This window comes from Centruroides sculpturatus, unplaced genomic scaffold, assembly GCF_000671375.1.
Source record: "Centruroides sculpturatus isolate CEXI.00-Female unplaced genomic scaffold, Cexi_2.0 scaffold1141, whole genome shotgun sequence".
NCBI classification, from domain to species: Eukaryota; Metazoa; Arthropoda; class Arachnida; order Scorpiones; family Buthidae; genus Centruroides; species Centruroides sculpturatus.
Genome location: NW_019385382.1, coordinates 241,826 through 256,600, shown reverse-complemented (window position 1 = coordinate 256,600; position 14,775 = coordinate 241,826). Strand labels below are relative to the sequence as shown.

At 28.9% G+C, this 14,775-nt stretch overlaps 1 protein-coding gene across 1 annotated transcript in view; it reads left to right on the top strand.

Moving 5' to 3' along the window:
- Nucleotides 1–14,775, top strand: part of LOC111638371 (putative sodium-coupled neutral amino acid transporter 11) — a 90,008-nt gene that overhangs the window by 13,070 nt on the left and 62,163 nt on the right. The window contains exons 3-4 of the mRNA XM_023384072.1: nt 4,475–4,565; nt 7,855–7,988. Coding sequence (XP_023239840.1) covers nt 4,475–4,565; nt 7,855–7,988 — 225 coding nt within the window. The remainder of the gene's footprint in view (nt 1–4,474; nt 4,566–7,854; nt 7,989–14,775) is intronic.

Below are 14,775 nucleotides of genomic sequence, written 5' to 3'. Positions count from 1 at the left end.
AGTAAGATGTTGGGGACACACATAAGACTATGGCTTGGGAATCACAGATTTGCATAATGTTATGGCTGGTGATCACTAATTGGTCGGCTGGGAATCACACCACATCATATTTGCATAGTGCTACAGTTCAGTAAGCACTAATTGGTCATCAAGCTCGATGTCGATGATGTAAAAAGGTTAAGTTGAAGTGCGAGTGGGAAGTCCACTCCAGCACGAAGACTTTGTAAGTTCACTTCAGTTTTATTTAAGTTCAGTTTGACACAACTGAATACACGTCACTCTCGTCTAAGTTAGATATGGGAATTTTTTTGTTCAAAAAGAAATGTGAATTCTTCTTCATGGAAAAATAAGACATCCCCTGAAAATAAGACCTAGCGCATCTTTCAGAGCAAAAATTAATATAAAACATTGTCTTATTTTCGGGGAAACAAGGTATGCATATATGTGACATATAAACACAAAATTTAATACAGTAGTTTTGGTTGTAATGAATTAATTAATTTGGTTTATTTTTGCAAAATGCATTACATTTATAATAATTTTATATATGTATGCTTGTTTTTTATCTCAAGAATATTTTTCACATATGCATAATAAATAAGTGTAAAATACATTATATTCAGATATATATTATTTTTCATCGTTTTAGTTAAAATAGATTGAAAAATTACAAACCCAATTTATATACCATAATTTTCTTTTGTAAATGTGTCTGTATGAATTTTAATGATAATTTACATTACAAAGTTATGTCTCATGCCTAGAACCTTCAATATATTCAATAATCAATTCTTTATAAACAAACTAACATATGGACAGATTTTATTTTTTAAATAATTGGATTTACATTTCGTACCATTATTAAGATTCATTTTAATTAGTTTTGCTTATGAAAAATCCAACTAAAGTTTCAGTGCAAGTGTAATCTTAATTACACAGGGTGATTATAAAGTTTTGATCCATTTTTGTGAAAATGGTAATAAAATAATTTATTTGCAAATCATGTGAAGCATGATGACTGAAGAAAAGAGAATTGATGTGGTTTGCACATGCTTTAGTGCTTAAATTATATTAAAAGTAATTAAAATAATTTGTAATGATATTATTTTATCTATTTAACATTTCAAACTGTTAGAGCTGACTATGAAAGTATTTTTGCTATTAAAAATTTTTAAATTTGTAAATCAATATATTACAAAGTCTTATAATATTGTTTTAAAGTGGTGATTATTACATCAGTTTTGAATTCTTTCTTTTTATTTTATTATATAAATCCAATTAATATATTAATCTGATTTTGTTCTCATCATAAATTGACAGATGAATCATCATAATCATTATTATTTATAAATTACAATGTACAATAAAAAAAATGATGTAAAATAATTTTTATCATAAGTACAGTAAGACCATGCTTAATGTGGGGGATGCAACGTTCCTAGATGACAAAGTGATAAGTGAAACAGCATTAAACAAGGTCATTTTAACATAGAGTAAATATGGAAAGGGGAACACGCGACCAAAAATAAACAAATTTTACTTTAATTTTAAGTTATTTTTATATTAATTTGCATAATAATATATGTTAAATAACACAAACATATGCACATAGAAATGTAAAGTTCATTTTTTTGTGATGAGGATACAGGCTTTTCTGAAATGCTTGTGTTTTGCGATAAAGTTGTGTAGTTTCATTTGTCACTTTTTTGTTTCCTTAAGTGAATGTCTGTAGCAGAAGATCACATCCAAAACATCTCTTTTTGCTTTTGCACTCCTTTCAAAATCTGGATCATTTGCTACAATTTGATCAACAATTTCAGTTATCTTACCAAACTTTTACTAAGGAAAACTGTAGAGAAATTCTTTGGGTTCTTCATTTTCAGAATCTGTATTTTCCGGTTCTACATGAATTCTTTGTTCTGCCAGTTCTTGAAGTTTGTCATTGATTGGTAAGGCTCTCACCACAAACCTGCAGTAACTCCTCAATATCCTGCTCATCTACATCTCCTAGTCCTGCTGTATCGATTAGGTTGACAATTTGGTTAACCTATTGTCAACCTAACTATACAGCAATAGGCTCTTCTCATTGAGAATTCTTGGATACCTTCAGCTATAACTTCTTCCACACTTCGTTCATGCATTTAGCAGTTAATTCTTGCCAAGCGAAGTCAATATTTTCTATGGCATCCATGATGTTATATTTTTTCCAAAATTGCACTAAACAAACATAGATTTAAGGAAAGTACAGCACTATGACAAATTGCCACCTTTTGCTTAATTGGTTCATGTTTGGAAATAATCATATTATATACAAATCAAAGAAATGCCATGTTAATTTGAATCAGTGTAAATTTTGAGTGTGTTTTAGGCTTCAAGCAGACTGCATTANCATGCTTTAGTGCTTAAATTATATTAAAAGTAATTAAAATAATTTGTAATGATATATTTTATCTATTTAACATTTCAAACTGTTAGAGCTGACTATGAAAGTATTTTTGCTATTAAAAATTTTTAAATTTGTAAATCAATATATTACAAAGTCTTATAATATTGTTTTAAAGTGGTGATTATTACATCAGTTTTGAATTCTTTCTTTTTATTTTATTATATAAATCCAATTAATATATTAATCTGATTTTGTTCTCATCATAAATTGACAGATGAATCATCATAATCATTATTATTTATAAATTACAATGTACAAGAAAAAATGATGTAAAATAATTTTTATCATAAGTACAGTAAGACCATGCTTAATGTGGGGGATGCAACATTCCTAGATGACAAAGTGATAAGTGAAACAGCATTAAACGAGGTCATTTTAACATAGAGTAAATATGGAAAGGGGAACACGTGACCAAAAATAAACAAATTTTACTTTAATTTTAAGTTATTTTTATATTAATTTGCATAATAATATATGTTAAATAACACAAAGATATGCACATAGAAATGTAAAGTTCATTTTTTTGTGATGAGGATACAGGCTTTTCTGAAATGCTTGTGTTTTGCGATAAAGTTGTGTAGTTTCATTTGTCACTTTTTTGTTTCCTTAAGTGAATGTCTGTAGCAGAAGATCACATCCAAAACATCTCTTTTTGCTTTTGCACTCCTTTCAAAATCTGGATCATTTGCTACAATTTGATCAACAATTTCAGTTATCTTACCAAACTTTTACTAAGGAAAACTGTAGAGAAATTCTTTGGGTTCTTTATTTTCAGAATCTGTATTTTCCGGTTCTACATGAATTCTTTGTTCTGCCAGTTCTTGAAGTTTGTCATTGATTGGTAAGGCTCTCACCACAAACCTGCAGTAACTCCTCAATATCCTGCTCATCTACATCTCCTAGTCCTGCTGTATCGATTAGGTTGACAATTTGGTTAACCTATTGTCAACCTAACTATACAGCAATAGGCTCTTCTCATTGAGAATTCTTGGATACCTTCAGCTATAACTTCTTCCACACTTCGTTCATGCATTTAGCAGTTAATTCTTGCCAAGCGAAGTCAATATTTTCTATGGCATCCATGATGTTATATTTTTTCCAAAATTGCACTAAACAAACATAGATTTAAGGAAAGTACAGCACTATGACAAATTGCCACCTTTTGCTTAATTGGTTCATGTTTGGAAATAATCATATTATATACAAATCAAAGAAATGCCATGTTAATTTGAATCAGTGTAAATTTTGAGTGTGTTTTAGGCTTCAAGCAGACTGCATTATATTGAATCAGCGTTAATCGAGGCAATGTTAAGCGGGGTTTTACTGAATTAGCATATTTGTTATTGCTAAGCATTTAAAACTTTTTTACATTGGTTACTTAATATAGTAAACTTTTATTATTTTGAGGTTGAATAATTTGTATTTTCAGTTAATTTGAATTTAATATATTACACTGTCATTCTCTATAGCTATTAACATTACATTATGTGCATTCATTTAAAGTTTTAAAACCCTTTCTGCTAATTCAAACACAAATTGCACCAGGCTTTGAAATCACATTTATCACAAAAATATGAAAAAGATGGCTTGATCAAATGACCTACCTGACCTTGTTAGCCACATCTTACTGTATATCTGTATATTTTAATCTGTCATGGAATTTTCCTGGAAGGTTAACTGTCTTAGAATTTAAATAGCATTTAATGACAATTTTACAATATTTTTGATTCTGATTTAATAAACCTGATATAAATTTAAATTTTATGATGTTTTTATCTGATTTTTATGATTTTAATAAATATAATTTTTTTCCTTATTTGTAAAAGTATTGCATCCTAAATTTTAATTTTTTGTTAGACATTTCTGATAATTTGCATATTGATAACTTAAAATGTTTTTTAGATTTCAATTAGTATTTTATAATTATACTAATTTCCAGTATTTTCTATAATTGAAAAATGAAATTTTAAAAATTCATTAAATATAACAGCAATTTATATATCTTGATTTGTTAAAATATTATTTTAGGATGAACCAGTTGGTAAAAGTACTGAAACAAGTAATCTTCACCAAACTGGATTTAATTACATCAATAGTATTATTGGATCTGGAATTGTGGGTAAGATATTTAATCTTTTAATTTTATTATATTTACAAAAATTCTCCTATTTGAAATTGTTTTATTATTTTAATTTTCTATAAATATAAATAGTGCTAAGTTTTACTTTTTAATGATCATAAATTGTTTTTTTGTTGAAAATGCAATAATGTTGTAATATTGTTTAAATATATACATGCAATCTAGTATTCAGTACAATACAGTAATACCTCGACTTACGCTATCCCGACTTACGCGAACCCAGAGTTACACGATTTTCAAATCTCGTTGATTCGTCTTTTGTTTGAGCGCCACACAACTCTTGATTACTCACTTCCTCACACTATTGTTCAACTTACATGTTCGGACGTGTCGCGCGGAATCGACACATAGCTACAATTTATTTTGTGTTATTGATTTCTGTATTTGTTATATCTACGGAGACTCGAGAGACTCTGTGTGGAGATTTCTTGTAACAATGAACGAATCAAAAGACGAGATAAGATTAACAAGAACATTTATTAGCTTACATACATCCGACTTGGATTTTACACACATTNGGTCTCCACCTATATCTAAAGCAGCAACATTCTTCTGAGGTACATTTTCTGAATATCAACATCAACATACAAGAGGAGTGCATTTCTACATCAGTGTACCGTAAACAGCTATACAATCTGATATTTATTCCTGCCATCTTATATAATACATTCCCATTTAAAATAGCAGTGTTTAGAGTCTTGATAAAAAGAACATTCATGCATTCTTGGAATATCAATAACAGGATAGAAGAATTGCAGTACATAATTCAGGTGGCAATTCAACAGTTATTTTGCCAAATTAATAACTATGAAAGCCAAACATAAAAAAAGAGAATAGCAGACTTCAAGTTCTAACCTGTCAGGTACAACAAGATCTTGATGCACTCATTCCAGGAGACTGTAAAAAGTAATAGGTTTTCCTTAGCCTACAAATGAAACTCTACTATGTATGTATTACTCAGAAACACCACATATCCTTACAATAGACTTTGCCTTTCAGGAGTGTACTCTGTACTCCTATCATACAACCTGTAGTCCGTAAACTTGACACGTGTCGGGCTGTGATTGGAACGACTTGTAAGAAATCGGATTTCTAATAAATTGGAACGTATCTATATCTTATAGGGGGGTCGACTGTACTACATAATCTCCTTTTCATTACTGATGGATAATCTAAACAAAGATAACATAATATAACAAGATTTATCAAAATATATCAACTATTCTCTTCTTGAATGTTTATTTACATTTTTCAGACCAAATTTTATTTTGAATTATCTCATAATTACCATTAAAGTAGAATCTTTATTGACCTTGCTTTTTTTCTTTTGCATGCATATTTTAAAATTCCAGAGAAATGCATTTGAGCAATACAATATTTTTCAAACCCTAAGAGATTGAAAAAGGTTATTTCTCTGAACCAAATTGGATAAACAAAGTAAATCACAAGGCCAAATCTTTAAATATCCAGTAGAGATTTTATGGACACTAACATTTACAGTCATATGTGCAGAACCTTCATCAAGCTGAAACTTCAGAATATAAAGGGAACAAGAACAGAACATTACAAATTTAAAGTTAATGAAATAACATCTAAACATTTTTATAACGGAATAGCATGTGTAGATGACACAAAATTATAAACTGTGAAAGAACCAAATAGTGCATGCAGATAACAAAATATATAAATAAAAACAAACCACATTAATTACCATTGGTAATACATTTCTTGAAAAACTTTTCAACCAAATAGAATTGTCTGGTACTGGTTACTGAAAAACTTGACATAGAGTTATCTCAGACAAGTATATGAATGATTACAGTTGTAGTCTGATTGCACAATGTCTCTTTGATACAGTCAAAGACATTACACACAACTAATAGAATTTGAGAAAAACTGCATTATTGAGCTGAGAGAAGCAAGATGGCTATTTTGTCAAATTGCTAGTCATCTAGGTCATTTTGATCTGAGTAAGATGTTGGGGACACATATATATGACAACCAGGGTCTGAACACCCCAGAAAGACCATCAAGAGAGATGATTGTCTGATCATGATACAGCACAAACAGCTGCAGTGGCATCTTTGTCTCTCATCCAGAAGTGGATGAAAGCCCTACTATAGAACCCTGTCTCTTCCTGTACTATTATTGGCAAGCAACTAGCAGAGGTGAATTTGAATACACTGTAACCTCTATGTATCTTGCCATTAGCAACCTACATTATTGGCTTCATTTGTGGTTCCTTGATAGAAGAGCATGGACTGCTATGGACTGACAGTGTATTGTCTTTAGTGATAAACCCTTCTGTTTTAGAACAAACAACTACTGTTAGTGTGGAGGCCACTGGTGAGCACTCCAAGTTTGCATTTACTGTTGAGCAGCATACTGTCCCATTGCTAGGATGATACATTATATGACATTCTGTCATCCCTAGTAGTGTACTAAGGACTTTAATGGCATAGCAGTATGTTCAGGAAATTCTATGACCTCATGTGTTACTTTTTATGGCAGGGCTTCAAATTGCCATTTTTCTTCAAGATAACACTAAGTCACATAATACCCTTGAAAAGAAGTTTAGAATCACCATTTGTTTTCTGGTGCTTACAGTTCTATCCTGTCATTACTGCAGTTTCATGTATGATTTCTTACAGAAATCAACTGATAACAAAATTATGTTCCAATATGCAAATTCTAAACAAATAAATGGCAGTTAAATGCAAAAGAAAAATTTACTTAATTTAATTAATTAAGACAAAAATAACAAACTCTTCTCAGAAAAAGTTTGGAATCATACAAGGCTGTGGAAATAAGTATAGAATCACAAACATAAAATCAATACTTAATAATTTGTATGCCTTCCTTTGGCTTTAATTACAGCTGTAACTCTTTTGGGCATTGATTCCACAAGTTTTACAGCTTTCTTCATTGATGTTACTCAAGACATAATTGATAATATTTTTTGGTCCTTCCTTGTTTGATGGATGCTAAGAATTTGCAAAGTGCTTCAATAAACAAAGCCAGCCTGAGCTATAGACACACTAACACTAGACAGCCATCCAGGGCACAAAAATTTAGAGGCCCTAAAGCTAGCATTAGTTAAAGTGTGCCTAGACTATAAGTTTCTATTACAATAAATTTTCAAAATCAAATTAATGTCCTCTGTAATCAATTACACAAACAGAAAACATATTTCAGAAATTGATTAATATTTCTCATTAATTAAATATATTTAGCATTTTCTGAAGTTTTTCTGTTGAAATCTTTATAGGTATTCCTTATGCTATAAATCAAGCTGGATTTGTATTGGGTTTACTTTTACTTCCAATTATAGCTATTGCTACAGATTATTCCTTATGTATTCTAGTAAAAGGTGGAAATATTGTTGGTGTGTCAACTTATCAAGTAAGTTGATCATTAATTAAAAACTTTAGAATTAGTCATTATGATAATTGTTATATTGTTAAAATATGTTGTTGTTTTGTTTGTGCATTAATTAAAATATTAATTAATGTTTTTCTTGGTATTTTAATAAGTTTTAGATTTCAGCTGCATTAAATTAACAATTCTAAAAGTGAAGTGGTCAAAGCTTTTTGTAAAGAGACAACNTGCATATTTTATTTGAAAATTTTTAAGGAAATAGTAATATATAGTTTATTCTCATTTTTTTCACTGGTCACATTTAATTTAAATGATGTTTTTCACATATATCTGCTTAATACCATGAGGTAGAAAATAGGAAATTAAATTATGTAGTCAAAGCCCTAGAGCAGGGGTGGCCAACAGTTTTTGTCCCTGGGCCAAATTGGAAAGAGAACTTTTTTCACAGGCTGAACCAGGCTGAACAATGAGATCTCGTACCACCTCAAAATCTTTTTAGGGCCGCCCCTAGGAAGATTTTGATGTGGTACGAGATCTCATTGTGGTGCCACCCTGTAGAGACTAAATTGTATAGTACATAGAGATTACAGATACATTTTTCACATTATCATGCTTTATCAACATTCTAATATTCTNAATTAAACATACAGTACAAACTACTATTTATATTATTTAACTTTCTATAGTTATTTATAATATCTATGGGATATTTATAATCAACAATTTAATTATATTATGGAATTGTGTGTATTACAGTAAATAATTTCTTAAAATTTACTTTAAAGTAACCTTCATACTGTATATTCTGTACCTCCTGAAGTTGTCATTTAAAACATGTCACTTAGCCCATATGCAGTTTAGATGTTTTCTTAGATATTCCATTTCTTCCCCATTTCTTTTATTTCCTTTAGCATTTCATTGTGGATATAATTATAAAATAAATGAAATGGACAAAACAAAATACTTGAGATAGAAGTGTCTAAACCAGTGATGAGCAACCTTTTCTGGATTTGGGCATCAAGCAAACTTTATAGTCTGACATGACACAAGCATTTTTTCTTCTGGAGTTGCAGTCTTTAAGCCTGCGGAATACCAACGTAATTCACAAGTGCCAGTACACTAGGTGCTAAAATATGCAAATTCTGACAGTATACATACACACTCTTATTAAATAATTTTTTTAAACTTTACAATCCTGCCTTTGCAGGTGTATGAATACTCTTGGCAATTTGCTGATCCAAAAATAGGATTCTATCTTCAATTTATTTGGCTGGTTACATACATTGTTAAATGCATTTTAGGCCAACTTTCATGTTAAGGCCTCTTTTCTGTAACTGAAGTTATTTAAAATACATATAAAGTTATTTACATTATTATAAAGATTAAAAATTCCTTACATTGTATTGCAGCAACCATACATTTAAGAACAAATACATACAAATACATGACACAGAATGTTATTAACACTGATACATTAAGTACAAATAATAATTAATGCCAATACATTAAATCAAAAGTGTTTTGGCCTGAATAAATTGCCAATTTTTAAAATAAAACTTTATGTTAGATCAAATTATATTATTTTTCTACAGATTCAGTTTAATGTTTCTAGAATTACTCGCAATTGCATGGGAAGATTGTCTCTTCTGTATCTACCATGGAAATTATATCACATTATTTCTTGGTAATTTACATTCCTTCATTAGTGTTCAGAGTATTTCCTTTGCATAAACATGTTATTAAAATTTTCTTTTATATATATCATTCTCATAATGTAAGATTTTTATATAATTTTTATCTATTGTACAGCTCATCTTGTCTGTTCTGTACGATATGGTGATTGTTTAAGACATTTAAGAGATATGAGAACTTCATGCTTTTTTAATCTTTTACCTAAAGTTCTACCTGTTTTAACTATATAATAATATTGAGATTGACATGTGTATTGTAATCTATAAACTATACTTCCAGTGTTTTTTTTCCTTTTNTGCCAAAATTTTATTAATTTATAAAAAAAAAAGCCAAAAAGAAAGTCAAATTGTTGAAAAAATTCTCCATCGAACGAACTTTTACAGAAGAAAACACTTTTCAACAAGAAATTAATATCTATTATCAAAAACTGCAAGAATGTATTTTGTGTGTTTTGATGACTGTTTCAAAAATGAAGACTATTGACTTCAAGCAATTGTAATGTATATGGGGAAGATGTTTCTAAACTTCAAACATGTCAAATGTGGTATAAAAAGTTCCATTCAGGAAATTTTGAACTAAAGGATACAAAACATAAGAGGTGCTCAAAAACAATCGATAAAGAAAAATTGCAGGAAGAAATTGTTAAAAATAGATAACACACAATATATACAACCAGGCACACCAAAAATAAAACAAAAAAAAAGCACTGAAAATCATATGAGCATAACATGAGAATAAGAGATGACTTGGCTGCACAGCAGATTGCATTTATGCTTTTAGTGCATTTTTTTCACTGCTGCACAGTTCAAACTTTGAACCTGAAGCATTCAAAGTTAGTTTTTCAAAGTATGAGGTATCAGATTTTTTTTATTAAAAATGTTTTTCTTTCAAAAATGTGAATTCAATTGGAGAAATGTTGATGCAAGTAAAAACTAAAATTCATAATTCCAGCAATGTATTTATTAAAATACAGTAGCCCCTCATTATATTATGCTTGTCAGGAGTCAAAGAAAACATACAATATAATTGAGTACTAAAAATTCTAGGCTTACACTAAATATATTATACATGCTATGGAATCTCTATCTTCTATTCTTTCATCAGCAAGTGTTTGATATAATAAAATTTTAATACTGAAGTTTATTTGTGGTTATATCATATTAAATGACATTTACATACACATTGATACCACAAACACCCATTTAGCATTATTGTTTTTTTAATAATGACATTTAAAGACACTGTCCATATAAAAACAAAATATCAGTTGTGATTTTATTATACGGTACTATATTTTACAATAAATCACTTATTAAAAATTCATGTAGTCTTATACTAAACATATTATACATGCTATGGAAGCTCTATCCTCTATTCTTTATCTCTATACCATGAACACCTATTTAGCATTATTGTTTCTTTCATAATGATATTTAAAGACAAATACTGTCCATCAAAAATTTAAAAAAATTAATATTGAACATATAATTGGACATCAAAACTTACAAAATTACAGAGAGTAAAAATTTTCTAAAAGCAAAATAAAATTATTACTGTATAAAAATTTTAGAACTTTCTGTTCAAAAATAAAGAAATCTTTTCCTTACACATTACCTGTGAAATTTTGAATTCACAGAAACTTGTAAATGAGAAGACAGTAGGTAAAACCAATAAAATAAACAATTTTTAATATCAAAAGGAAACATAATTGAATGTCCACTGTTTTGCTTATTTAGATCTTGACAAATTTATTGTTCACCTGCAGTAGTAGTTTCAAAGACAATGGTAGGAATAAAATATATTTCATTGTGAAAAGAAATTCAATGGCAATTATTTTTAAATTTATTGATTCAAGTGCTTTTAAAATTTAGGGACCAAAAAAAAGTGATATATCTGAATCCATGATATAATGAGGGGCTACTGTAATAACATTTTCAATCAGTTTGACTGATCATCTTCAGTTACAGAAACTTCAAATAAAAGAACTCAAAATGTTTAATGTTTTTTCTTCTGATTTAATTAAATTATTGAAAAAGTATCTATTTTTTTTCTTTATATACAAAACTTAATTTGTTTTGTTATCCATTTATAGCTTAAGTGTATTTAATATAAACTTCAATATTTTTAGATTTTGGCATGTGATAAAGAATTGAATCTGTTGTTTAGAGATTACATTTTCCTTTTCATTAGTAAATTAAAACAGCTGGTTTATTATGCTGAATAGTCAAATTTGAGAAATATTTTTGTATGTTGCATAAAAGTAAAATATATAATATAAAAGCAGTATTAAACTTAAAACTGTATTTTCCTATTTACTTATGCTTCATTAATTAAATTATAATTGAAAGTTAGGAATTAGGAAAACAAATTCCAAAGAAAAGTTTTTTAATTTGATAATAGAAATGGAGCTTTTGTAATCCTCGGAACTCTCTCACTTATGATACTAACTAAATTTAAAAACAAAAAGTTACTACAGTTATTTTAAAAAATGATGATATAAGATACATAAGTGATAACTGCATACAAAGATTTAGAGAGAGGAAATGCTACAATTACTTTGAAATGCAGAGAAAAGAGAGTAAATCATATAAATTATATATTTGTTCATTGATTGGTGATGCAGTAACAGTAATAATCATTTCAAAGGAAGTTTTAATGGATTTTTTTTTAACTTTAAGTTGTTGATGTATTGATTGAGAATTTTTCAGTTTGTATTGATGGTGATGTCGAATTGTCTGACAGGATGGAGTTGATTACCTGGTTTGTGCTATATCTGATTGTAATATTAAGACAATAGAAAGGAACATAAAGACATATTTCTGGTATGAAAAGGCAATGTTCTTAGGCTAATATAACAATTTTCTCCCTTCAAACTATATTATTTATATGTAAATAGCTGATTAAAATAAATCAATGTAAAGAGATTAGGAAGTCCTATATGAATACAGCAACATCAAATGAATCAGTAAAAGGAAGGAAAATACCTGTTCAGTATTTCATTTTTTCAAGAGAAGTAGATGCTTAAACAGGTAAAGAATAATCAGTTATTTATTTTTTAATTTTTATTTACAAAAGTACAGTACATGGTAATGCCTAAAAAAGAAAAAGGATGACTGTCCCTTATACATCAACAATAAAATATTGATTGTGTGTATATTCTTTTTGGAAGATTATAAGATTGAACATCAGTGTTCATTATAAAAAAATTTTTACAGGCTAATTTAAAACACAAATTGTGAAATAAAATCAATTCAAAATCAGATAGTGTTTATTGTACATGGATGATCACATAAATGAAAAGATCACATAAATAAATTAAGATGTAAAGGAAGGGTGTAACATGAATTATTCCTGGTAATTCTATTTGGATATCTAAGGGTGAATAACTGAGAATTTCAAACCCCATCAGAATATTTATAAAATAAAAATCTATCAAACCAGGTAATCAATTCTATCCTATTGTAGACAAATCAGTATCACCGACAATACAAATTGAAAAAATTCTCAATAAATACATCAACAACAACTTGGAAAACTATCACTGGGGGATTAAGAACTCTGCACAATTATTGTCTTCTATACAACATACAGATGGAGATAATATATATAATCACAGTATTCAATTTCGAATCCTTTTACCAATCAATTAAAATAAAAACATATTTCTGTGAGCTGTGAAGTTTTCTTACACACGTCGGTAACCAATGCAACCATCATGTGAATATATTAGGAGTAGCTGTTTTAACATGTCACTTCTTCCAATTTGAATGAACAAGTATACCTTGCAAGGCAGAGGAGTGCCTATAGGAAGCCCACTTTTTAACATGTTATGTGAATTGATAATTTGACAACCAGAAAACAAAGTTTTGTCCTGCAAATATAATGCTGCCTTATACACTGGGTATATAGCTGACATTTTAATCATTTGGCATTGTAAACCAAATTTTCTTGAATTTTTAAAATCTATTAATTCTAATCCATTTGGTCTCCACCTATATCTAAAGCAGCAACATTCTTCTGAGGTACATTTTCTGAATATCAACATCAACATACAAGAGGAGTGCATTTCTACATCAGTGTACCGTAAACAGCTATACAATCTGATATTTATTCCTGCCATCTTATATAATACATTCCCATTTAAAATAGCAGTGTTTAGAGTCTTGATAAAAAGAACATTCATGCATTCTTGGAATATCAATAACAGGATAGAAGAATTGCAGTACATAATTCAGGTGGCAATTCAACAGTTATTTTGCCAAATTAATAACTATGAAAGCCAAACATAAAAAAAGAGAATAGCAGACTTCAAGTTCTAACCTGTCAGGTACAACAAGATCTTGATGCACTCATTCCAGGAGACTGTAAAAAGTAATAGGTTTTCCTTAGCCTACAAATGAAACTCTACTATGTATGTATTACTCAGAAACACCACGTATCCTTACAATAGACTTTGCCTTTCAGGAGTGTACTCTGTACTCCTATCATACAACAGGATTCAATTACAATACATTAGAGCAACAATGTGTCCATTAAAACATTGCTTACATCAATTAATAAAGTTCCAATTTCAACAGCATTAACTATGTATGCCTTGGATGAAGATGTACAATTACATAGGACACTACTCATCCACCATTCAAGAGATTCTTCCTAACTTGAATACCTTGAAAAGTTGGAAATTTATAAAGCAAGCAGGAATAACTTGGACATCAATTACAAAGACAATGACACATTGTCACTAGCCTGGAGAGCTTTATTTGAAATATATTATTAAGTATCTTATTGAAACCACATGTTCACCAACATCCAATCATATGTAGATTCTTTTATAATTTAAATATAATGTTCCATTTTATGTACTGTTTTTTAAGTGTTCTTTTTAACCTGAAGATGGTTGCTCAAAGCTACTGAAAAAATTTGTTTACTATTAAATTCTTTTGGTTTTCTTACTGGATTTTTGAATTTGTGAGTAATTTTGTATTTCCATAATTTTTCAAATGCTAATTTTCTGGTCTATTTCTTTTTGAAATATTGTTCATGTACATTTTTAATGTAGAAAGATCTAAAAACTGCTTGTCAGTAGAATACAACTTTGTTATCTTTAGCCTGTTATTTC